The sequence below is a fragment of the Hirundo rustica genome, chromosome 17, assembly GCF_015227805.2.
Source record: "Hirundo rustica isolate bHirRus1 chromosome 17, bHirRus1.pri.v3, whole genome shotgun sequence".
NCBI lineage: Eukaryota > Metazoa > Chordata > Aves > Passeriformes > Hirundinidae > Hirundo > Hirundo rustica.
In genome coordinates, this window is record NC_053466.1 from 1,541,100 (window position 1) to 1,566,486 (window position 25,387).

The following is a 25,387-nucleotide window of genomic DNA, read 5'->3' on the forward strand; positions in this document are numbered from 1 at the left end:
TTTACACACCTCCCTGTGTATTTTTCCTCCCTCTGCTCCTCTCACTCACTCACTTTATAGTACTATGTGAACCCCATGGCATCCAGCCCACTGCCTTTGCATGGCCTAAAATAAGACAGAGCAGGGCTGCCTGTCTGCACCAGTCACTGTTCTTTTGTGCACAGCAACACAAGCAATTGATCTTCTGTCAGACTACTGCTGCTGCTGGTGGCACTTCACACACTCGCTGTCCTGAGGCCAGGCGAGTTCCTGTGGCAGTAAACACCTCAGGAAGTGTTTGAGTGCACGGCCTGGTGCCTTCCCCAGCGCGGGGAGCGGCGCTCTGCTGCGTGCCACGGTGCCTGCAGCCCGTCTTCCTGGGCTCATTTATCTTCCAGGAGCACCAAAGTCCTCGCTGCAGCACCAGCCTGCCCTGTGCTTGGCTGACACTGGGGACGAGCACAGCTCAGCCTCCAGGAGGTCGAGGCACTGCAGTAAATCAGCTCAGCAAAGCCCTGGCTCTGCCTGCCAGACAGGGATTGGGAATCTCTGCCCCACGGTCCCCTTCTCCATGGCTTGGAGGCAGCACCAGACCTGAGCGTGTCGTTCTGGAGCAGGGGGGAATTCAACACAGAAACAGCTCCAGAGAGCTCTGAGGGAGAATTTCAGTCTGGCAGAGAGGGGCTGAGAAGCCTCAGGTTCCAGGTGGAGCATTTGCTTATTGCCCCATGAAGTGGGGACAGCAATGTGCAGGGGGGACTGGAATGTGCAGAGGGACTGGAATGTGCAGGGGTGGGGAATGGTGCCTGGAATGTGCAGTGAGGACTGGAATGTGCAGTGGGAAATGGTGCCTGGAATGTGCAGAGGGAATGGAATGTGCAGGAGGGACTGGAATGTGCAGCGGGGTCTGGAATGTGCAGTGGGGACTGGAATGTGCAGAGGGACTGGAATGTGCAGTGGGGACTGGAATGTGCAGTGGGGACTGGAATGTGCAGTGGGAAATGGTGCTCACTCCCCACTGGGACAACAGGCTCAGAGCTGTCACTCATGCCAGCCTTGCCACAAACTCTGCCGAAGTGAGCACAAGGAGGGAAGGTACCCAAACTGTGCAGAGCCCACATTTATAGGATGAACGGTACTAAGAATTGTGTTTCCTGGGTATTCACCTCAGCAAACCCCAAGGAACAGGCTGCTTCAAGCCATCAAAGGGGAAAAAGGGTGATTAAATTATGGAAACAACCCCCCAAAATCCAACACACAACCGCTTTGTTCCTGGAGTCAGGCCATTTGTTGTGAGAGGGATGAGTTCAGCAGCCATGGTCACCTGGGCTTCACCACTCACACTTCAGGGATCAAGCAGAACCCCGGTTCTCGTTCTCAAGACATACCCAAGGCTTTGAAAACAAAACCAAATGATGTATCTTTGCTCAGCTGATCAGCCACTCCCATAACACATATTTACTTTAAATAAATATATGCACAAATCTGAACTGGCAGCAAATTTTACATCGTTCTTTTGGCTGATATTCCTGATTCAAAGGGTATTCACAAGCACAGGAAAAGAAGTGAATTATTTTAAAACAGGAGGACGTATTTGCATGCCTATAAATACATAAACTAACTGTTTTTCCTGTTTTAAAGATACACTACAATTACAGTTCTATAAAATAAAGTAATAATTTGAATTCTGTAAAACACCCCTTAAAATAGTAAAGAAATTGCATGATCATCATAGAATCTTAATTTTTCGTTCAAGTTTAAAGACAGAGGATGTTAGACCTGAGCTGGACTGCACCAATTTAAAAAATACATAAATTTCCAGGTAACAGAATAAATACTTCTGAGGACACCTGAAATAAAAACCTTCTGAAGATTTCACTCTTTCTACTTTCTGCATGCTGAGTGCCCCTCATGCAAGTTTAATTCATGCAGCGATGGAAATCCTGAGAGACAGAAGCTGTATTATAGACATGAAGATAAAATAATCCCTAGGTGAGAAGAGCAGTTTGGTCTCAGTAACACTCTGCTCAGCACTGCAGGTTAAATCGATTTTATTAACTTTGCTAGTTAGCATAAATATAACCTTCCTGATTAAAATACTAGTTTGTCAAGGACCAGACCCTCCTCACCTGGTAATAATCCAATACAATTTAATGACTGTTCCTGAGGAAGGAAAATGATGTCTCGGTATATTCAGAGCAGCTCTCTGACCTAAGCTTTTGTGCTGGTGCCATCTCCCCTGTCCTGAACCAAAGGCTGGGTCACACCAAGTGTTTGTTCTTCAGCTTCCCAGCAAGGAGAACACCGAGCACCATGAAAACATGTTCTGTTCTGGAGCCTTTCAAGTGACACCATGGAAACTCAGCTCCTGCTCAGCACTGATTTGAAAGAACCCAATCCTAGAAAATGCTAAATCACTCCGGCAAAGCTCCTGAAATCCTGTTCCTCAGGATATCAGCCCTGAGTTATGGGGTACCACAGCTTGCCAGGACGGACCAGGCTCTCAGGGCATTTTTTCCAAGCCCTCTTGCCCTGGTCCCTCTGCAGGCTAATCTGTGGCATGTTCCTGAAATGCTTCCAGAGAACTCTCAGGAGCAAAGGACACAAGAATTGCAAGGCTCCATCCATCTTTTGGCAAAGGCAGTGGAAAAAACCTGCATGGCCTTTACAAAGTGGGATCTGTTTGCAGGAAGCCACCGAGGACTCGTGTCTGGTAGGCTCCCAAACTTTGGCTGTGTATTTCAAAAGCTGTGTGTTTCCTGCGCTAATTTCAGCATTGCCAGCCCTGGATAAGATCCCAGCCCTTCAGCAGCTCAGCTGTTCTGCACAGAGGGCTGAAAACACCTGAATTTCAGCAAAGCCCCCCAGCCCTGACCTCCCTGCAAGCCGTGCCTGTGCCCAGAGCTGGAATCCACACAGATCCCTTCCCACGGAATGGAAGCGCTGGGTCCCAGCTGCAGGCACAGAGCAAAACTACTTGTGCTCGAAGAATAAACTGTGGTTTTTTGAGCCAAAACGCTGCTGCTTCAACCATCCCCACCAAAATGAGATTCTCAGAGTTCTGCCCCAAGGAGAGAGCTTGAGGGAGAAGAGATGCAGATGGCAACAGCCAATCCCCTCACTCAACCAGCTACCAAAAAAGTCCTTTGAGGTAGCAAAAATAAAGGGCAAAGCAAAAAGATGTGGGCATATACTCTGGTGTGTGTATATTTAAAATAAATCTCTTCTTTTTATCCTCTTTGTTCAACTGCATTATCAAAAAAAGGGGTTTTAAATACAAGCTTATGGGACTACTAAAGAGGTGAATTTATGAATGTATTCCTAACAAAACACACCCTGGAAGGCTTTAATCTATGAATTGTGACAACCTCGGACAAAATGGATTTTTAATAGAATATAATGTAAACTGCCTGAAACACTGCGATAAGGATATTTTTTTTTAAGTAATGCACAAAAAAGGCAATGCTGCACTCTGCATGAAAGGAGGAAAGGTCTTAATTTAAAGCATTTTAATGGACACTCAATTTGCGTAGGGAAACGTGAGAAATGGAGATGAAAACCCCACGATAGCAGTAACACTGCAGAGGGGAGAGGGAGAAAGATTAGAGAAGTAAGCAAATTTGGAAATGCTGCAGCTGGTAAGAGGGGCTGAAAGGAGCGCAGACAGGATTGGGACATGTCACAGCCCAGAGTCACTGCTCTCCCCGCAGGCTGTGTCTGTCAGGGGCTCTCAGCAGAGCCCAGCGCTGGGCAAAGCACAGCCCGAGTGCAAAGCAGACCCGAGCGGGGCGAAGGGCACCGGGAGGGCGCGGATCTCACTCGGGGGGCTGTGACCCACGGGGATTTCTCCTTTTCCCACGGGGCTGACAGAGCCCTCACAAAGCCTGAGGGAGGCTCAAACCCACCATGAACTCGGTCAAATCTTGGCCAGAAATAAGCTAAGCTCGGCTCACGGGCTCAGTCCTGGCTTACCCACTGCTCCTCTACCAGCTGGGTGAGTCAGCAGGAGTGAAATTAATGTCAAAAGAGAAGAAAACATCTCCCCCGAGGTGGATAGGATTCTGTTCACTGATAACTTCTGCTCGGCCACAAAAGAGGTTGATCCTCACTCTCACTCACACATAAACTGCCCTGAATAAAACTCCCTGGATTGCTAAAACACGTGAACTGGGTCTAGTGACAATTTTGTCACGCTGACCTTAACAGAAGCAAGTTCAGGTCTCTGATCATTTAAATGAAACAGCAGAACTTCTACATAAACACTTGACATCCTTCAAAAGAAACAGGAGGGCCACCATTATGACCAAAAGGACAAATTAAAGGAAAGATCAAAGTTAAATATTTACTCTAAGCACTACAATATTTGCAAATCTGGAAGTGATCTTTCAGCAGTTTCTATTTGCATACTTTAATTAATCCAAAAATATTAAACTAATCTCACAAAGGAAAGGGTCAAAGTATTAATTAACTTGAGATGCGTTGCTTTTGTGCAATTTAACAGTTCGACACAAAGCAAAACTCAGTTTTAATAAAAACTAAGTTACTGTGACAGGTATAATTTCATGGATTAGTGAAACCACATACGAGGCAATAAGTTCCAGCGTTTTCAGGCTTTTTTTTTTTTTTTTTTTTTTGGTCCAACTTTAAAAATAGTTCCTTCATTTTGATTTCAGTAACATCAGATGACCTTAATCTTCCTTTAACCTCAGTGTTTCACCTTCAAACTGATGGCTTTCCACCTTGTTCCGAAGGGAAGAGAGGTCGCCGTTGTTAGAGGAAGGAACCTGCTGATGTTCACAGGGAGCAGAGCCTGCCCAGCCACCTGCTGTTTTGGGACTACCCAAAACCAGAGGGCACACAGAACTGAGGGGATAAAAAGCGGTTGTATTTATTGAAGGGCCTCCAGGTAAATTTAGGGCAGATGAAGCCCCCCAGGGGCTGCACCCAAAAATGGATGAAGGGTCACGGGTTTTGACACTTCTCTAAGTTTGGTCCATTTACATATTGGGGTTAATCTCCCAATTACAGCTTCAGGTAATGAAGTCATTTACCCCAAGTTTGCTGCCCCCAACTCACTTTTGTTTCCATCTCTCGGGGTCTGAGGCAGTGAGGTGTCCTCGATCCCCAGGCCTGGAGAGGAATTGTTGTGTCTGAGCAAAATGGGGAAGCAGCAGCTCACACTGCATGTGGAGTTTGGAGTCACACACTAAAGAATTGCAGGATTACAGATAGATGAAAAATATAGAAGTTAAAATCCTGAGGCATCACACCCACACGAGCCACGGGAGCTGAGCCAGGTGAGCGCTGCGTGCTGGAGCCACCGTGTCAGCTCCCAGCTCCAGGACAGGCACAAAGGTCCCCGAGCCTGGGCTCCCACCCCAAAAGGGACTCACAGGTCTCAGCAGCAGCTCTGGGGGAGCTGGGACACCTTCCCAAAAGACAAAGGCTCAGAGACAAAGTGCCAAATGCAGCGGCCAGAGCTCTGTGTTATCGGCCCGTGAAACGCCAGAAAATAACGATGGAAGGTGGATGGAACGTCCTGCACCTGAGAATTACAACTTAAAAACGTGCTTAGGAAACAGGAGGGGTCTTCCCCCACCTCCCCTTCTTCTGTTTTCTTTCCTTTTCTTTACCCTCTTATCTCATTTCCTTTTTTCTTTCCTTTCCTATCCTTTTTTTTTTTTTTTTTTCCTTTAATTGAGGAGCAAGTGCATGGAGCAGCTAATGAAGGGAGAGGCTTGCCTGGAATCCATGCCACGAGGCGCTGTAGCACCTCTGCAGAGACTCTGAGAGGGGAATCACCTCCCCTCACTTCACAGCTTTACGTGGCAAATGTCTGCACCCACTCAGCCGCCTCCGCCCTGCTGGGTGCTGGAGAGACCCAGGCACTTTTCCCTCCTTGCTCACCAGGGCTGTTTTACACAGCCAGGAGAACTCTCCTCAGCAGCGCCTGTTGCTAAAAATAATTAAATGTCTTCTCGTTAATGATCTTTCCCCTTGACACTTCTATCCAGGGCTGGATGGGACTCATTTGCTCCTCAAATGCAGCTTCAGAAACCAAACAGAGCAGAAGCTCTCTTTGTACTCCAAACCTCTGACAATAACCTTCCTAGGTCTAAGCAATTACCAGCAACCATTCTGCTCCCTTACAGCAGTTTTCAGAAAAAAGGACGGATGCAAACAACTCTGCGAATAAAAAATTTTGACATAAAGTTTTGTGATTTCCTAATTATTATACAATTTCTGGCTAAATTTATGCACGGTGTACTTCAAGTGTAGAGTAACTGTAGGATACTGGGGAGAAATTGCTTGTTTTGTAAAATCCATAATTCTGGCTGACAATGTAAATTTCTCATTACTTTTGATCCAGCTGGTGGGAGCATTCCCATCACAAACCTACGGAGCTTTCCAAGAGTTCAGAGACACTCAGAGGAGTTTTGCAGCATTAATAAATAACAGTGAATAGCTGTTACTTTCACAGCTTTCAAATAAAGAAGGCTGCATCATCCTACATGGATTGTTCTAAATATTTCTCTATTTCAGTTCATTTTTTCCCCGTTGGCTCTTTGGCAACAGGAATTCTGCTGCCCTGAAGGGCCATGAACAGCAGATGTGAGCTAGGACTGGGGGGCTGCCTCCAGTTTAATTCAGTAATTCACTCCCAAAACCTCAGAAATGAAACAAAAGGGGGGAAAAAAGCTCTCATCATATCACCCAGAGCTTTTCCAAGGAGGCTGAGAAGGAAAAAACGCTGCTAATGTGGCTGATTAAGGAAGATTTCGGTGTCCCTGGCAGCGTTTAGCAGGGGGTCACGCCGGAGGAGCTCACCTGTCCTCGGCGCCGGGGTCGTTGTGCACGCAGGTGAGCGTGGCCGTGGTCCTGGCGCTGTCTGTCTCCTCCTGCACGCCCCACTGGTCTGCATCACTGACCCTGATGTCCGAGATCTTCACTCCTGGGGCCGTCCTGATCCTGTGGGGGCAACAACAGGCATTGCCTCAGCTACAGACCGACCCAGAGAGGTGAACAATGAGGGTGAAAGGAAATTCTCCCTCTCCCATCAACACCAGGCTGCAACCACGAGCCGCTCTGCTTTAAACACATGGAACGGGTCCAGTTATTTTAAAGAGGTGAGGTGTGAGTTTCATTCTGTGCAGAGCCTGTCAACTTCAGCTTGAGCAATGTGGAGAGAACAAGAATGGTTTCTGCCTCTGTGGCACCAGTCTGATACAAATGAAACGGATGTGACGAAGCATAAGTTGATTTAATTCGCTGTGTCTGTCCCACTGTTTAAGACGGGCAATAAGAGCAATGGGATATAAAACACATCCTCCTGCCTGCAAACCTTTGGGAGTAAAGTATCTTGTAATGTTAGGGCCGCCAGCACAGAAAAGAATGAGTTTCGTTGCTCAAATGAAACCATAATGCAGGAAGGAGGGAAAAGGAGTAAGTTATCCTAGACTGAGGGAGGAAAATAATTATGCCATTGCACCAGGATCTGTCAAACTGGGCACATCAGACTGCTGCTGCTACTGAAAATAATATGATGCTGACATGGAAAACTTTGATTTCCTGAGCGTGGCTTGAGTCTGAGAGCAGTGTGGTAGCTGGTAAATGTCACCGTTTCTTGGCTTAAAAGAAATAAAACTTGCCAAAAATAAAAGTCCACGCTCCAGCGAGGCTCAGCGTCAGGAACAGATTGCCAAGGAATAGGAAACAAACTGCTTTTAATAGCAGGAACTTCATTTGTGCAGCTTGACTCCTGAAACAAGCCTGGGATTACAACAGGAGCGCTGCAAATATGCCTGGAGAACAATTAGGCAGAGAGAAACTGCAGCAGCGCCAGGCTCGCCACGACTGCGACATAATTAATTAAAAGCAAAGCCAAGAGGGACCTTTTAGCTGCGTGGTGGAATGGAACAGCACTGCTGGGACCTGGAGCGTTATTTAGCCGTGAGTTGTGACGGGCTTGCCCCGTGCCTCATGGCCGGTCGGCGCTCGTGTTACACCGCTGAAGCTCTGCCTGGGTTCGTGCGCTTGGATCAAAGCGAGTTCACGACTCCATGGGTGGTCTTTTCCTCTGAGAAGGAATTAATTTGTCCTGCTTTGATGATATCCTTCTTTTTGCCTGTGAGGCTTTACTGACTTGGTGGGTTAAATCCACGCCTGGCATAACCAACCTGATGAAAAATATTCTCTGCAACGGAATTTTACCTGATAGTTTTCTAATTGTCTCCTTCCTGCTTTCCCAGAGGCATTCATATCTCCAAGCAGCATTCCTCAAAGCTGATGTGCCCCTTTCCTACCACCTCCTCTTCCTTTTTTCAGAGGGACATTCACTTATTCTGTAACAATCACGCTGCACCAAATAATTCCTGCAAGATACCTGCATGGCTTCATTTCAGACTGACTTGTAATTCACACAAGATAATTAAGCCCTCAGCAATGGATTCAATGTTTTATACTTTTGAAAAAAATCTCATTAGGGCCTGGGGAAAAAAAAAAAAAAAAATTCAAACTACCACTTTTTAAATTTTCTCTTTCCCAGCCAAAATTGCAAATTTTTTTAAGAAATTCACATCACTGTTCTCTCAAGTTCCCATGTTTTTCTTGACAGTGTGTCTGAAAACTTCTAACCTGACTTTTCACCCAGGTCAACTCCTGGTCTATCAAAGGTTAATTGAAGGGCAGGAGATGCAGGGGGGACACGCACGCCAGGACAGTTGGATCCCATCCACGATTTCAGGATTCATCAGCCTTTTCCCATCTGCCAGAAGCTCGTTATGTCCTCCTACACAGCTTTCGCACTGCGCATATCTTCACTGTGCAGCAGCTACATTCGTCTATTCTGAACCAAATCTAGGGATGGAGAGGATGAGGAGCTACGAGGATGAGGAGCTACAACAAGGATGAAGAGCTACAAAGAGGATGAAGAGCTACAATGAGCATGAGGAGCTACAATCACAAAGAGGAGCCACAGTGAGGATGAGGAGCTACAATGAGGATGAAGAGGTACAACAAGCATGAGGAACTACAATGACGATGAAGAGCTACAATGAGGAAGAGGAGCTACAATGAGGATGAGGAGCTACAACAAGGATGAAGAGCTACAACGAGGATGAGGAGCTACAACGAGGATGAAGAGCTACAGTGAGGATGAGGAGCTACAATGAGCATGAGGAGCTACAATGAGCATGAGGAACTACAATCACGAAGAGGAGCTACAATGAGGATGAGGAGCTACAACAAGGATGAAGAGCTAAACAACACAGTTCCTGCACACCTGGGCAGGATTCAGGACCCCTGAAGCTCCTCCTGAAGCTCTCCCCTTCTCGTCCGTCAGCTGTCCTCACACAGAGCATAAGGAGCTCCAACATCCCCCTCTCTCTGCATATCCAGCTGCTCCAACCTCCTCCACAGCCTCTGCACCCCAAAACACCGACACTCCCTTGGCCCAACCCCTCAGCTGCGTCCCCTCCCTCAGCCGGGAGCTCTGCTGTTCATCCTCCTGTGTCTGAGCACAGCCACGAGCTGGTTTTTGCCCTCAGCTGAGACTCTCCTGCTGACCCCAGCTGGGTTTTCCCTTTGGGATGACTCTTCCCAGGACGCCCTGTGGTTTTTTGGCCGTGCCTCCCCCTTCCCCTGCCTCGCTGGGTGAGCAGCAAGTGAACAGCGCTCGCTGCTCCCCAGCCACGTTTTCCAAAAGCGTCTCAGAATGCTGCATTTTAGGAAAAATTCCAGTCTAATCCCTTGCGTTGCATCTGCTCTGGTGGGCTGAGACAAGATGTCGTTTTGCATTTTTGGATATCAGTAGAGCCAGGAAGGTTGAAAGAAGGAAGGAACCACGTTCAGCTTCTCACTTAGGAAAAGTCAAGAAATTCAAATTCAAACCAGCCTACATATGGGAGGTTTGAGCCTACTGTTCCTCAGATAAGTGATTCACATCTTTAAATCTGCCCCCAAACTCCACAGGCACAAAAATTATTGTAAGTGTTGGGGACCAAGGCTTTGAAAAAGAGTAAGAAATTCCTACCAGAGCTGACGTGAGCTGGAGAAAGGATGGTGAATGGCACGTGTGTGGGCCCTACTCCGTGCCAGGCTTCAATTAGAAGCTTGGGTGGATCATTTTGTTTTCTTATACCTCCCTTCCCCACGTATAAAATACTGGAAAGTGTTGCTCTTCCAACTCAAAGGGAGCTGTAAGGATAAATTGAATTGCCTGAAAAAAGATATGATGTCCCTTAAATTTGCCAGCTGACATAAATTCTGCCATCCCTGTGCACGAAACCGTGGAAAGGAGTTGCTGAAGTATTTCATAGAGCTGTGACCCAATAAGCGACTGTTACCACTAAGATGACTTCATTCTTCGTTAGTTTTTTTATAAAGGTAATTTTGATATGAGAAGGGCAAAAAAGAGGAAAAAAAGGAACAAAACATGACAGCTAATTGGAAATTTGGCAAAACCGACGTTTCATCCCAATGAAATGCTTTCTGAAAAGGAGAACTGTGAGACAGAAGAGTGTCCTGTTAAAAGCCCACCCTTAAAACATCACAGTGTCCATGGCATTTGAAAATGCAGTGAGCAGGGATGTGAGACAGGGATGCCGAGGGAGCTGGGCAGAAATGACCCTGCAAGAGGGCCTCTTTATTCGGGGTATCCCTGCCTTCGGGGTGAGGGAGGCCCCACAGAAATGTGACCCCTCCAGCCCTGCCTTTGCTGCTGCTGTCCCTGTGAGATCTCCAGGGGATGCAGCTGGGGAGAAATGCCAAAACTGCTCCAGAGTGAGTGCAGCCCCCTCCTGCGGCTCCAAAGTCACAGCTTTGAGGAGCTGCTTGCAATGCAGATTTCGGAACACCTTTGGTGGCCCTGGCAGGATTTCCACTGAACAATGTGTCCCCCATCTACTGCGGAACGTAAAGACACAAAGTGATGGACTGGATGGAGCAGCATTCCCAGCCTGCCAACCTGGAAGGCAGAAGCTCTTTTAAAATCCAATCTCAGCCCGAAGTGTGCTTGACCCCGTGAATTGAGCCAGTCTAAACCTCTCCTCTCAGTTCTCACAACGCAGGGAAAGAAGGGACAAGAAATCGCCAGAGCAGAGAAGAAACTTAAGGGCTGCAGGAGGGATTTAAGCTCCGAGCACTTGGTGTGGGGAATTCCACAGCCTCTCAGTCAATTAAGTGCGAAATCTGAAAAGTAAATCCTGGCTTGTCACACCGCCCCAGCCCCGATCCTGGGAGCTAAAGCCTTGGCAAAAGGAACTTTAAAATAGAAACAGAAGGAAAAGATATTTAGGAAATAAAGCAGAGATGTGCTCACAGCAGATGGGAAATGCTCAAAACGATGAGAAAAACGACTTTTTCAGAGCTATTTTAGAAATCCTCTTATCCCCTTCCCACTCCGTTATGGGGGAAAGCATGATGTGAGCTAAATTCACTCTCAGTGACGTACTAATAATAACAGTTATGATAAATTTTATTTGTAACTTCCAACCATTTCTGTAGCCAGCCCATCCACACGCATTTTTAGCCCCAATAAAAATAAAGCCATTATCCTTTCCCTACAGGAAATCCAAGCTGCAACCAGTTTAGTCAACTTGCCCAAATTAGAGTGCCTCTGCAGAGCCAAAATGAGGGTTGATCCATCCCAGTTCCCAGCTAGGCACCCCTCCACATCTTTAAGACCAAACCAGAGCAGAGCTGAGTAATTCAAAGCCCTCACCGAGCGTTTAACACATTTGAAGAATTGCACAAACAGCAAGCAATTAGTTCTGAACAAGGTCCCTGGGGAGTTTCTAGTTCAAATACATGTGTTTTAGGATACATTAAACCAAGCATTGGAAATTAAAATCATCACTGAACTCAGACATAGCATCTGGGGACTTCTGGGTGAGATGGGCAGTGTTTCTAGAAAGGAAGGAATACAAGGATTCCTGCAGAGGAAGGAGAGGGATTGCCTGGGAGACAGAAGCAGGTGTGTGTTCACAGTTCCCACATCCAGTGCAGTCCCTGGCATCTGGGAGGGAGGCACAGCCAGCCAGGAGTGCATCCCTGAGAGTGTGTGAGAGCAAAACCTCTTGGGAATGCAGCTGGAGCAGAGGGAGCTCCCCCGGGAGAGGCACCATCACTCTGTGTCTTCCTGAGCCTCCTGGCCGGAATTCTTCGCGGGTAATCCAGAAGCATGAGGAAAATGAGGTGATGTAAAGTCACCCAGAAAAAAACACATGGCAGGACCAGGAATTAGACCCAGAGGTGCCAAGGAATGTTTTGGTATCTCCACCCTCCACCCAGGCAGCTCTCCTGGTCCTGCTGCAGACCCACAGATAACAGCCAGCCATGGCAAAGCAGTGCCTGGCAAATCCTTCTGCTGCTGTGGGCTTGGGGTGTGTGAATCAGGAATCCTGCCCTGCCTCACCCCTCATGGAATTTACAACAGCTCGGGGGATCAGGTCCTAAACCTTCACAAGCTGAGCAAGTGTTTATTTTTCAAAGTATTTCCCCAAGAACTTTAGCACTTTGTTCTGCTGTATTTTAAAAGACCTGTCACAGATTTATGTTCAAATTACTTCCCCATCAAATTCTCCCTAAAATAGCAGCACTGGGCCAGCTGTGTTTGCTTCCGCAATTCCATATTAATGTCACTATAAGCAAAGTCATTTTTCAAAGTATGTAAAGTACCCTTCCATAATACACAAAGATCCTGTAAAGACCCGAGCCCTCTCCAAAGAGGTCGCAGGAGCAGAAGCACAAAGAATATTCTGCTTTATAGCAAAGCAAAACAAGCAGCCCACACAGCCCCACGGAGAGGTGGAACTGGATGGTGAGCAGATGGCAATTTGGAAAACAGCAACTGCGAGGCACCAAACTGAAGGAAACCCCAGGTGAAAGGGTTTGACTGAAGGTACCAGAAGGCAAAAAGCTCAGCGTGGCCCTGGGAAAAAAAACAGCGCCAATGGGTGAAACAATGGTGGGACAAAACCCCCAGGTTTGCCCTCGGGGTTAAAAGCAGCTTAATAATCAGAGAAAGGCAGAAACTTCCAAAGTCAGCTGGAGTTTTACTTAAGATTTGACCTCAGAATTTCATCCATGCTAAGAACAGCTCCAGTGATTGACCCCTCAATGCGTAACTGGCTCGAAGGTGTTTCCAGAAGGAGCCCTGGGTGTGCTGCGCTCCGCCTGCCTCGGCCCCATCTGCCCCAAACACGTCCCCACTGCGGGGTCACAGCTGCCCCACGCCCTCGTGGCACTGCTCTTCCTGTGCCTCCTCACCCCAGCGCTCCCCCACCTTTACACCTTCCCCTCCCTCCGGCACACCTCACTTCCTCCCCGCATTTTTTCATTTGCAGTTATTTTTAAATAACCTTTTGTAGCTGCCGTACTCAACCCTGCCGAGCATTTGGGGCTGCAGCTTCTCTGAGAGCAGCTTTTAGTGCCACTCCTCAGGAGATCTCAATCCAACACACACTCCAGGAGGAAAAGCTCCGGGTAGGACACAGCAGACAAAACAGGTCCAGGGACCAGCACGGTGCGAGGCAGGAGCAAATCTGCTCAACAGATGTGGTGGCTGACAGGAAAAAATCCCAACGACTCAGAGAACAGAAAACCCTCTGAAGTCATGGAGGGGATCAATGCTGAAGATTTAGAATGATACAATTACCACTCTTCTACCCAAAAAGGTGAAGCTGTCAACCTTTTTTTTTTTTTTTTTTTTTCCTCCTAGCCCATCAAATGTTTCAAATTATGTAAAACATCGAGCTCACTAGCATATTGGATTTTGAATAATGAAAAGAGTAAACAGGATTTTAATTTGGATTCTGACAGTAAGGCGCTTTCCATGTGATAAATTAACTATTAGGGAAGACAAATTAACACAACCACCCCTTGAGTATGATGGCTTATGATGTTGAGGAAGCTTTTACAGAAGCATGATAAAAATAAGGCAGGATGAAAAACAGGATATGATGATGGAGGGAGTATTTTAACAAAAAATTCTTCCTCCTTCTTTTCACCAAACTGTGCATATAACTTCTCTTAAAAAAAAAAAAAAAAAATCTGTAGCTTCTCTCAAGAGCCCCCCATCCTTCCCAAGAATGTCTCAACATTTTAGGAGAGTTCCTCAGCTGCTCTAGATGACCAGAATTATGAATTTTAAAGTGCTTTTCTAACACTGACCTGTTAAATTTGACATCTGTGAAGCAAGGTCAAAAGAAGAGGTGTCACCCCTCCTTAGGATTTTTTTGAAGGGGAAAGTGTCTGAGAAATATTTTCTAGGCATAAGACTATGCTCATAAAATCAGCAAAGAGGATGTGATCAACTTCAAAGCAGTCAAGCATCATGTTATATTTCCATATCCAAAGGAAGACTCCCAAGTTTTGTCATTTTTTTAAAGGAGAGAAGACATTTTAAGATTTTTATCTTCACATTTCAGCAGAAACTCCATTTTTCAATCTGCTCTCTCTCTCTCTCTCTCTCAGGTAAGCAAATACAGCTTAGAAAACCAGCAGAAAGGCTTCCTAATTGGCTTGAAATTAAAGCTATTAATTTTTATTCTTATTTATTCCTGTCACAAACCAGACCTGTTTTATATGGATTTCCAACACTGCTATGGAAACCTGAGAGGTTCTGAAGTCTTTATGTAACGCGAGATGAAAACGCCGTCTCCCACAGTGAGCACTGTTTCCTTTGAAATATGTCAACAGTGGAATTCTGTCCCTCTGGGAGGAAAAGGGTTGCCAGGCACTGAGACAGGAGACATCAGGTCCAAATCTATTGACTCAAGACATGCTATTAACCATTTAACTCTCTGGGCAACTTCAAAATAAGGATGTTTATTCACCTTTGCTTGGAAATTCATGCAAGGAGAAAAAAAACCCTACTATTTCTATGGAGACACCATGCACTTGTATACCTAAAAATTGCACAGACACTGAATTTCAATATATTCCTGTAATTTTCCAGCAGCACTTCAAACTGCAGGTCAGAAAGTTCTGTAACAACCGGCGTTTTCTTTCTAAAATGAAAAGTCACAATTTACTGGAGTCCATCTGGAAACGTTGTTGTTGTACCTTTGAAATACGAACTGTTTTAATCCAGGTATAAGCAAGTGTGGGTCTAGATTGTGCTGAAAGCTCCTAAATTCCAGCAAACTCGTGACAGCAGTGGGACAGGCCTGATGTTTGGGCTGCCAACCCTGGCATCCCACTAGCCCAGCTCCAGAGAATCCTGCTACTCCAGCAGGGCAGGGGAGCAGATCCTCTCTCCTTTGCCTGCCTGGAGGGCAGGAAAACCTGCCCAGAATGTGCAAACAAATACACGATTCCTAGAACTCATTGGACATTTTGCACGTTCAAGGTATCCAATAAACGTGAATTAAACATTCCTGGTATTAATCAGAAGGAGTCAGGTCTTCTCCCAAGCCTAAGTGATCCTGGTCCTACGGAACAGCTCCTAACATCCCTTCCTCCTCAGCGTGCACCTGCAGCTCGCAGCCTCCCCTGAAAGAAGAGAGATGTTTTGCTTCACCCCAGTGCCTCAGCAGAGTTAATTGGGCTGTGATGTGTGGATTGTTATTCCAAGAGCTGGGAGTGCCCTCAGACATCTCCAGGACTGAACCCGGTGCCCTCTTCCCTCCGACACAACAATTTGTGCTCAGCCTTCTCTGCAGAGAGGAGAGGTGAAAAGCTGGAGTGGTTTTGTGCAGCACATCTGCAGGACAAAAATCAAAGCCCCTTCAGTCTCTCCAACCCTTCTCTGGAAGATCTGAAGCGCTCAGACCATGTCCTTTACCTCGAAACCGATGCAATGCTCTAAGAGATGAAACTCTCCCCTAAAACCTAGGAGTTTTAAGGGAGAACATGCATTACCAGCCTGAAGGAGTTCAAAGCATTTGAACCTGGAATTCTTGCAATCATGCAGAAATACAGCTTTGGAAATCTTCAGGACAAAATCAAAGGAAGGCAGAAGTTTCTTCCTGCAAAGACAAAGCTACTTACAGGTTTCTTTTTATTGAAAAGTTCCTTCCAGAAATCAGCACTGCAGCCTGACTAGAGTTCAGGCCTCCTGGGAGGCGAAGAATCGTTATAAAAGGGTCATTTTTCTGCCTCTACAAATAAAATAAAAGCTCTGAAGGTCACAGGTTCTGGAAGCACCTAAACAACAACAAAATAAAAACTTTCCATCCCTCTCCTTGCAAAAGCAGATAACGAGCTCCAAGGCATTGTCCTGGTCACCACTGGCCCAGGGTTTACAGCATTTGAAATACTCCATCACTGCAGCTGAATTTGCTCACCACCCTGGAGTCTCAGACATTCAAAAGATTATTAAATACAATAATACAATTATTACAATCAATTCTCTTTTGCCAGACATCAATATATATGACTTAGGGCCAAAAGAACCTTCTTGGGTTGCTTCAAGCTGCACCAGCAGAAGAAATAAACTAAAAATATTCATTCAAAAGAGCAGATCTATGAACACTATAGACACTTCCAGCTCCACTGAACTCACCCCAACCCTTGGCACATCCAGCAGCTGTTTAACAGCACGGAGTGGTCTTTGAGGGATCTATCCTACATTATCCCAGGATTGCTCACACTCTAAATACGAAAGCAGCACAGAACCTGGCTGTTACCAGGACCTCCAGCCGGGCTGTGGCAAGGAGACGCTGACCTGAGCACGAGGGATGGAGTTAGAGGGAAGTGGGAAAAAAAAAAAAAAAGGCCATGAAAATCCTCCCAGAATTAAAAAGGCCAAGAGAACTTTGCCTGAACTAGTAGTTGTTGTTTTTATTGGAGTATTTTATGGGGTTTTATGTTGTTTAATCGAAGAAAGAAAATGGATGCCATAAAATATGCAGAGCTAACTGGGGCTGCAGAGTACATTGCTGAATATTGCTAGTAATGCCATTTCCCCTTCACTGTCAAAAAATAAAAATATCCTTCTTTATATCCCTGTCACATGGAACAGCAGTCCTCTCACGCTTGCCAATCAATCATCCTGGAGTGCACCTTTACCTTGAGCAGAATGTGCTAGGACGGTGAATAAGGAAACCTTAGGAAATAATCTCCCTTTCCACAAGATAGAATTCAATTTCCAGCACAGCTCAGGCCAGTACTTTTCTTGAAAAGGTGGCACCATATATTACAGCAGAAAAGCATTTTTCTGCTGGTAGTGAAAACTTTAGTGAGCATTATGATTATGTGGTTTGTACTCCAGGCACCAATGACCACCGAGCAGGCAAATAACGAGTGAGTTCTGATGAGAACAGCCTCCAGCTGGGATAAAACATCAAAGACTTTTTTTCACCCTGTTGGGTTTTTTTTCCCCTCCATTCTCCTTTCTCCACTATAAGATTTTTTTTTCCCCCTAACCTGCAGACAGTTTTCCAAGGTTCTCCTCAGGAGTCAGCACTTCACTCTGGTGCTCAGGGGAGCCCCAGCCAACCCTTTGGCCACGGTGCCAACTGCGTTTACCTTTGCCAGCCCGGTTTGGTTTCTTCAGGTGGAGATTCTCAGGAGCTCCTCGAACACTCTGCAGGTAGATTGAGCCTTCACCAAGGACTCTTTGAATGCCCCTTTGGGACTCTGCACTTTTGGCGAGGATTTTGCAAGTCCCAAGCTGTGTCCCTCGTCTGAGCCCAGCTGTGCAGCAGAGGCTGGCTGGATCCATAATCCACGGCAGTAAAGTCCAGGGAAAGCCCCACAAATGGACGGTGCCAAACTCTGTCTGCCCGGATTTGCCCGCAATGGTTCAGCTGTGAAGATGAACTGACAGGTTTTTGCCTCTGGATGCCCTGAAGCTCCAAGTCTCAGCTTTTGCTCTTCGGATCTGGCCAAAATATCCTGCAAGCCGATGCCTGACAGACAGAGCCCAGCAGCCCCAGAGCCAAAGATGGGCAAAGAGCTCAGGAGCATTCTGCCCTCCAAAGTGTGCTGCTCACAGTGCTGCCACAGCTCAGAAAGCTTACCCAGCCTTGCAAAGCTGTCAGGAAAATTTACCAACCACCACACAAAAATTACTTGCCATTTACCAGAGTGATTGATGGTAATGCAAGAAACTAATGGCATTTTACTTGCCTGTCGAAAGAAATCACTCACCCTGGACCAGCAGGATTGGGGAAGGATTCTTTAATCCTTACAGCGATTTTTAAATTAAACTCTCGTGTTCATAGGGCTGAAGATCAGTCACAGACAGCAGCTGGCTTCAGGATGGATTCCAGCGTGATATAGAGTGGGCAGACAGGTCTGGCACAGCAATAAGCAGGGTGACAGGCAGCTGCACACTGTGCTTCTGATTTCCTCTTACATTCGCACATTTCAGGAGGCCAAATCCACTTCCAGATCGTTAATCTCTAACGAAGACCTAAGTCCTGGCACTGTGCGTGTAATAAAAAGTTGGGGACATACCAGGACAAAGAGGCCATAACCAAAAACTGGAGGCTTCAGTGGCAGAGGAACGTGCTGCCATTCTTTCTCTGTGTTCAGAAGAGTATTCCAGGATTAGGGATTAACTCACTTCCTGAATCAGTACAGGGATGGGACCACTCCCTCTGTAGCTTTCCTTTCCTTCCTAAAACCTTGTCCTTCCTACATCCTAAAACCTCCTTTATCTTTTAGCATTTTTCCTTTACCTCGCAGCTGTTGCCAGGTAAAGGAACTCCTCTGTTTCGGTTTCAGCTGCACACCCAGCACTCCCTGGGGAAGGACAGCAGATCCTCCACCACTGCTCAGTCACAGCATCCTTGTTAAACGAGCTGCTTCTCTAGTTTGGAGGCAAACAACATTCATTCAGGAGATTGCCACGGGGCAAGGACTAAAAAAAGCTCCTTGAGCAGCAGCTGATTCTTACAAGGAGAAGCACAGGTGGCTCCAACACTCAGCACTGCCCTAGAGAACTTCTGCAAGACAAAAAGCAAAGGAATGCCCAACTTTGGAGGATATGAACGTGCCACCCTCACAGCTTTGATTTTGGACAGCCTTTATTTTGGGTGGCCTTGTTTTCTTGACCAGTCTTTACAATTCAAGCTCCTTACACATCCTCAGATACCAGATGAAAAACCATCTCTGCCAAAGGTCACAATCAGAAAAGGGGGAGGAGGAACCATTCGTGTTTAATGAAGACTACACAGGCCGAGGTGCTAGATACCAAGAAGCCTCTTAAACTTTCGGCATGTCAAAGAAAACACTGTGTTTGCAATAACACTCCAAAACCAGGCTTTTCCCTAGGTGCTAGATGCCAAGAAGTCTCTTAAACTTTCAGCATGTCAAAGAAAACACTGTGTCTGCAATAACACTCCAGAACCAGGCTTTCCCACTGAGGGGGGTTGTGGGACACACAATCAGCTATCTCAAAATCTAACCACAATCCATTATAACACATCCAGAGATTTTCAGAGAAAAACACTCACAGCGAGACACTGTATCCAACTGAGCATTAAACACTTCCCATTCCTGTTCTGCTTTCCCAATCCTACTAGTCCCTAACCCTGTTAGTCATGAATTCTTGATTAATGAGCCTTGTTTAGAGGATGTGAATACTGAAATTGCTCTGATATACAGGCTCTAACCACAGAAAGACAATCTAATTTAGCGAGGGAATCTGCTGTGCTTAGGGGCGATTCCAAACCTCCAATAAAGGAAATCAGCTGTTAAGTCATGCTAACAAGGGGCAGCACGCTGTGCTCTCAGCTCCCTGGTGCCGTGTGATGGCCTCACAGCTTGGCATCTGGGGGCAAAATCATCCTCATGTGTTAAGGATGTTTAACATCTACTTGTAAATCTGGGGCCAGTGGAAAAACGGCTGTGAGTGGAGCCAGGATGGTGCCAGCGTGGTTTTACACCAGAGTCCTTAACTACGAGGAACATGAACACACACACACATCTCCTGATGCTTGTACAGCAAGGACCAATAACCCAGGGCTAAACTAATTATGGCTTGTTATGCTTGAGCAGGAAAACAGCAGCTGCTCCTCTCCTGCTTCAAGGGGACGTGTAAAACAAGTGTCTCCGTGGCTTTTCTTCCCTGTGCCTGCAAGGGAAGGACTGTCTCTAGGGAGTCTTCAACTCCCAGGGCGTCCAGAGGAGCAGATTTCCTCCACAGCTGGGGACACGGGGACAGGCAGGACAGCTCTGCTCTCCAGGCCAGCCTTCTCGTTGACTCTAACATAAAAATGTATTTCTCAGGACATGAAAAATCTGACTTAGCAGCACAAAAAAAAAAAAAAAAAAAAAAAAAAAAAGTATTTTTCATTAATAATATCACTCATCAGGTGCCCATGAATATTCGTAACAATTTGGGGGTTGGAGGGGAGGATCTTAATTATACTTGAAATGGTTTATAAAATGCACCAAGATGGAAGAAATGTTCCTTGTTCTCCTAGAGCAGGCACTTTCAGGCGTGTTTCAGGAGCCCAATCCCAGAGACAGGGGGATTGATTCCTGAAGACAAGCCCTACTCCTCCTGAGCTCCTCCCCAGCTCTTCTCAGAAAATGACATTATCTGATCTTAAAACATCTTCAAGGAGACAGAAAGATTAGTTATGCTCCTCCCTGCTTCATCTTCACGGAACATCTGAGTGGTTCCTACAGCTGCCAAACCTTTATGTCCACGGTCCTTTCCACTGCAGTGCTGAGATATTCAAAGACCCATTAAACCAAAGGGGAAGATCCATTCACTGAGACTTCATATGGAAAGGAGGTGGGGAGGGAGGTTTAAAATGATCTTCTACTTAAGCTAGACAGAGACAGCTGGAGAGGATTTATTCATAAATCAAACTCTCCCTTTTTGAAAAGTCACCCGTTCTCATGGTGCTGTTGGGACTAAAATGTTGAGAAATGCAGCCTGATCCGATTCCTCCTTATTCCTGCAGCAGATCCATGGGATGAAGAAGCAAAAGCAATCCACCCTGTATTTTTATGGACACAATTTTGCACCTACAAGTCACAATTGTTTTCCAATCGCAATGTTAACACGGAGCTGGAGCTCACCTTTCAGAGCAGTTTCCTGCATGGGTGCATGGGTGGTGTTTGTCAATTCCTGCCTGATCGTGGTTATAATTTTTTCCTCCAGCAATTATTGTCACTGTATCAGACCCTATCCTAGAGCCAAGAGCTGAGGCATTAAGGGACAGTGTCTTCCCAAAAAGTAATTGCTGATACAAAGCCTTATTCTCAATTACCAGTGTCAATAACTTGTGGATATTAAAAGTGAAGAGAGTGTGTAGCTGGGCTGAGATTGCCGTCTGAGCTGATATCCGGGCTATGAAGGGTCTGATTTGCTGAGGAAGGGCTCAAACTACAAAGGCACCATTCAAAAAATCACTAAATATAAAGCTGACATCTTTTGACTCCCAGTGGCGTTGAGAGCTCTCCGTTCCTTCCTGGTGGTGTTTCCTTCCTGACTTGAACCTTCGCTGTCAAGACATCATCCTCAATTAACTTCAGGCACAGCTATTCTCGGTTTTAACACTCTGCCCACCAGACTAGCAGTGGGTTCCAAAAGTGGGTCTGCAAGATGTAATCTCAAGCTCATCTATCAGAAATACCAACATTATCCATATTTTCTACTTTTCGGAACAGTGAAACCTCAGAAGTATCATTGCATTTAAGTTTTGCCTTAGTCCTGGGAACATTTTATCTTATTTTCACTTGGGGAAGCCCTTTCTTTACATTCCTGCAGTCAAGATCTCCCTGCAGCTTCATGTGAAATTAAGTAGCCAATGTCATACACAAGGTGCTGCAAAGACTAAATCCTGATATCAAGCAAAGCCAGGGTTTAATTTCCCTGCACGCAGCGCGCAGCAGGTGAGATGGGGAAAGGCTAGATTTGGAGAATGTAATAAGCAGTCACAGGTGAACATAAAATATAAATGCAAAATGCATTTCCTCATATTTATTGCATTTTTTTACATCTAAATCAAGCAGATTTCATTCCACAGATTGAGACTGATCTGAAGTAATTTAGTGGGAGGCTGGTAGTTGAACCACATAATCACATTTCTAGAACAATGTAATTACATTGAATTTAATGTGATTTCCTGCCACAGGTTTAAAAGTGCAGCCTCCTCCACATTCTCAATTTATGCTGAACATGACACTTGATGTAAGACTACTTTTACATAGCCAGGTGGAGCTGGCTTATCCCCTTATTGCATAAGGGGATAAAACACTCTGTGACCACTTGAATTCCCCCGGACCACCAGAGATGCCAGCCATGAAGTACCAGCAAGTTCAAATCCTAAATTTCTAGGAAGATGCTGCTTCAGCAGGTGACCGCTAATTTTAGATTTCATTTTCATTAAATGTCTCACAAGGAACAACCATGCCCAACTTAAGGACTTGTGCACAAGTCAGCTCTGCTCTGTGGAGCAAAGAAAATTGATTGGCAATTCATAGCAGAGGAGTTTTCAGGATTTTGTGGGTTGTAGATGTTTCAGAGAGTGCTATGATAAAGACTTTTTATAAAGAGCAGGCTAATAAATGGATAGGGCAGGTCATACCCATTAAGAATTGCTAGGAAATACTGGGGGAAAAACTAATTGCAACCTGAATGCAGACCAAGAGCTTGAATACTAAAATAAACACAAGGACAAAAGGCTGGAAATGTATCAAAGCCAGGAATAAAATAGCACAGTCATTGGTATTTATTTAACTCCTACAAATTAGTTAAAAGTTGATCTAGAGAAAGCGGACAAGCCAATGCATCAGGACAGCCCGTGCTGCCAAAGCACTGCATAAACAGGAGGGTTACTCTTAAAAAATAAATAACCCTAAGTTACAGCTGATCAGGTGAAACTCTGCCTACTATGAGACAACTCAAGTAATCTCTTTGCAGAATAATTCCAAAAGTTGTACAAATGGAGGCATATTTACAAGCAATTTGCAAACAGAAAGAAAAACGAATAAATTGATCAAAAATGCTTTTTACTGCTGGCAGTTCATTTGACTTTCTGCAGAATGCTTCAACATTTATGTTCCTTCATTGGAATAAATAAGTATTGAAATATAATGGATAATGAAGCAGATGCTAAAAGGCAAAGTGCACAGGATTTTTTTCATTTTTCCCTGAGACCAATAAAAATCTGAATGAAATAAAAGTTGAAAAGTGGGTTTTAAAGCTGGGGACTTTTATGAAAAGTAAACAACCAATGGATTTATAGCAGTGTAATTACTGAAGAACCACAACACTATGGAAATGGCCTCGGAGAGCTCCAAACGCATCACACAGTGTGGAGAGGAGGGAGAACAAGGGAGAAAAAAAGCCCCCAAAAGGAGACAACACTGAGCCCTCACTCAGCTCAATCACCTCCTGTACTGACGTCCCAAAATCAGCCGCATTTAGGTTATAAAGCCACATTTTAGGATTACCCCATGCACGGAAGATTTCCTTGGCTTGAACAAGAAAAATCTCAAGATGTGCAGGCTTGAAACAAACCAAGGAAAGACCTCGATGCCTTTGAGTGGGTTTTTGTCACTCGCTGCAGAGCGCCGTGCTGTGAAAGGCTCCAGCAGCCGCGCTGAGGTGGCAGCGACAAATGCGGACCTGGGACAAAACCAGGGGACGGGAAAGCTTTGTCTGGGAGATGATGAGGTGGATTACTGATGGCTCAGCCACCTGCAGACCTCAGTGCTTGGAGAGGATAATGGCTCTGTCCCAGGAAGGGCCTGAGGAGGGTTGAAGGCAGGTGTGAGTCCCCCAGGGCACAGCAGGACGAGCAGCGCCAGCTCAGCCGCCACTTCCACCCGCTACCGACCCCACCACACGTCCAGCACACGCAGCTCAGCTCTTCCTCCTGAGCCTGACAGGCTTCCCAGCACCTGCAGCAATTCCAGACTTCAAATCCCTTAGCAGGGTTTCTTCAAGGAGCGAATGCATTTGCTGAAATTAATTTTGGGCTGCAGCTTCTTACAAGGTGCCCATTTCTACATCAGGCAGATTAGTGGCCGAGCCGGCTGGAAGCTGCAGTCTTAATCAAAACCAAAAATGTACTAAGCAGATTTTCCCTTTTGTTTACTGGAAAGCTACTTTCCTCAAGGTGACTCAAGACAAGAGGCAGTTTGCTTAAACAATAAGAGATTTGCCAGAGGTCCTCCTTTTCATCCCTGATCACTTCCTACGGCTCAGGAAGAGAATTCTGCAAAGATGCACGGAGTAGAGTCAGAACCTTCACTAATGTCTGTCATTCAGTTGCAAACCAGAACCAGACACAAACACCTGGATTCAAACTTGGTCAAAAATGGTTAGAGATGAGAAACAGTTTGGCTACAGCAGGGTTACCACCACATTAACTGGGAATTTAAGACAACTCTTCAGAACTTCCATTATGAAGCAAAAGGAATGCAAATCTCTGCTTACCCCATCACCAATCCAACAGTTACATATTCAGAATTCTTTGTGGAATAAGTGCAAATTTGCTTTGGTTCTATGACATTTCATCACTTAATACATTTATAGCATGTCAAGAGAAAACTTAACTGAATTCACAATGCTGTACTGATTGAGTTCCTAATAGGAACAGCTGTCAGAAGGACTTGCAAGGATAAATTTCAGAATCACATTTCCTAGTTGGCAGAGGACTTTCTGCACTTTCTGTACCTGTGTACAGAACTTTCCGGGGCTCAGAGATGGACAGCCCCTCTCTTCCCCATTTCCTTCAGCCCCATGATGTAGCAGCTGCTGCAGCCACATCAGCACCTGCACAAATTTCTCCAGAGTCTCAGAGTTGTGGAGTCAGAAGAAGCTTTGCTGGAGACTCATGAACAAGCTGTGGGAGAGGAGTGAGAGACCAATTGAGGGGAATCCACCAAAAAGTCCCCCAAGAACAAACTCCCCACGCACAGGGCTCAGGTGTGAGCAGAGAACACAGCAGGGAGCAGAGCTGGAGGTCAGCATCTGCCTTTGCTGAAAATGGGGCAAGATGGCACAGAAAAACAGTTCAATTCGAGTTTGAGCCCATGGCCAGTGCCCCAACCTCAGAGCTGCCTGCCCCTCTCAATCTCTACCTACGAACGGAAAAACATCTGGGGAGTTTTGCTCTGCTCCTGATCCCTCCTTGAAATCATCGCATTTAATTAGAAAGGTCTTCAAAACACAGCTTCCAAGGGAACCCAAGCATTTCCAAACTCCTCTCCCTCTTTGCAGAGACCTGCAAGCCCCTGAAGTGACCTACTTTGAGCACTCATGACCCTGCTTTAATTAAGCAAAGAGTGGGAAAAACCAGTGCTTTTCAATACTTGAAACCAACCAGTTCCAAATAAATATTTAAAGTTGTCCTGATTGTTAGATAAGCAGCTTCTGCAAAGAGATTGCAAACGTTGCAATTGTTTTTGCCATACGGTTGCCAGCAGCTGGAAGCTCTGAGATGCCCATTTCAATCAGAAATTTTCCATTTCAAATACATTTGGCTGTTTGTTC

General features: G+C 45.8%; 1 protein-coding gene across 1 annotated transcript in view; it reads right to left on the bottom strand.

Moving 5' to 3' along the window:
- The window catches only part of LOC120760647 (transmembrane protein 132B-like), a 201,320-nt gene that overhangs the window by 95,391 nt on the left and 80,542 nt on the right, over window positions 1-25,387 (bottom strand). The window contains exon 3 of the mRNA XM_040081123.2: window positions 6,808-6,948. Coding sequence (XP_039937057.1) covers window positions 6,808-6,948 — 141 coding nt within the window. The remainder of the gene's footprint in view (window positions 1-6,807; window positions 6,949-25,387) is intronic.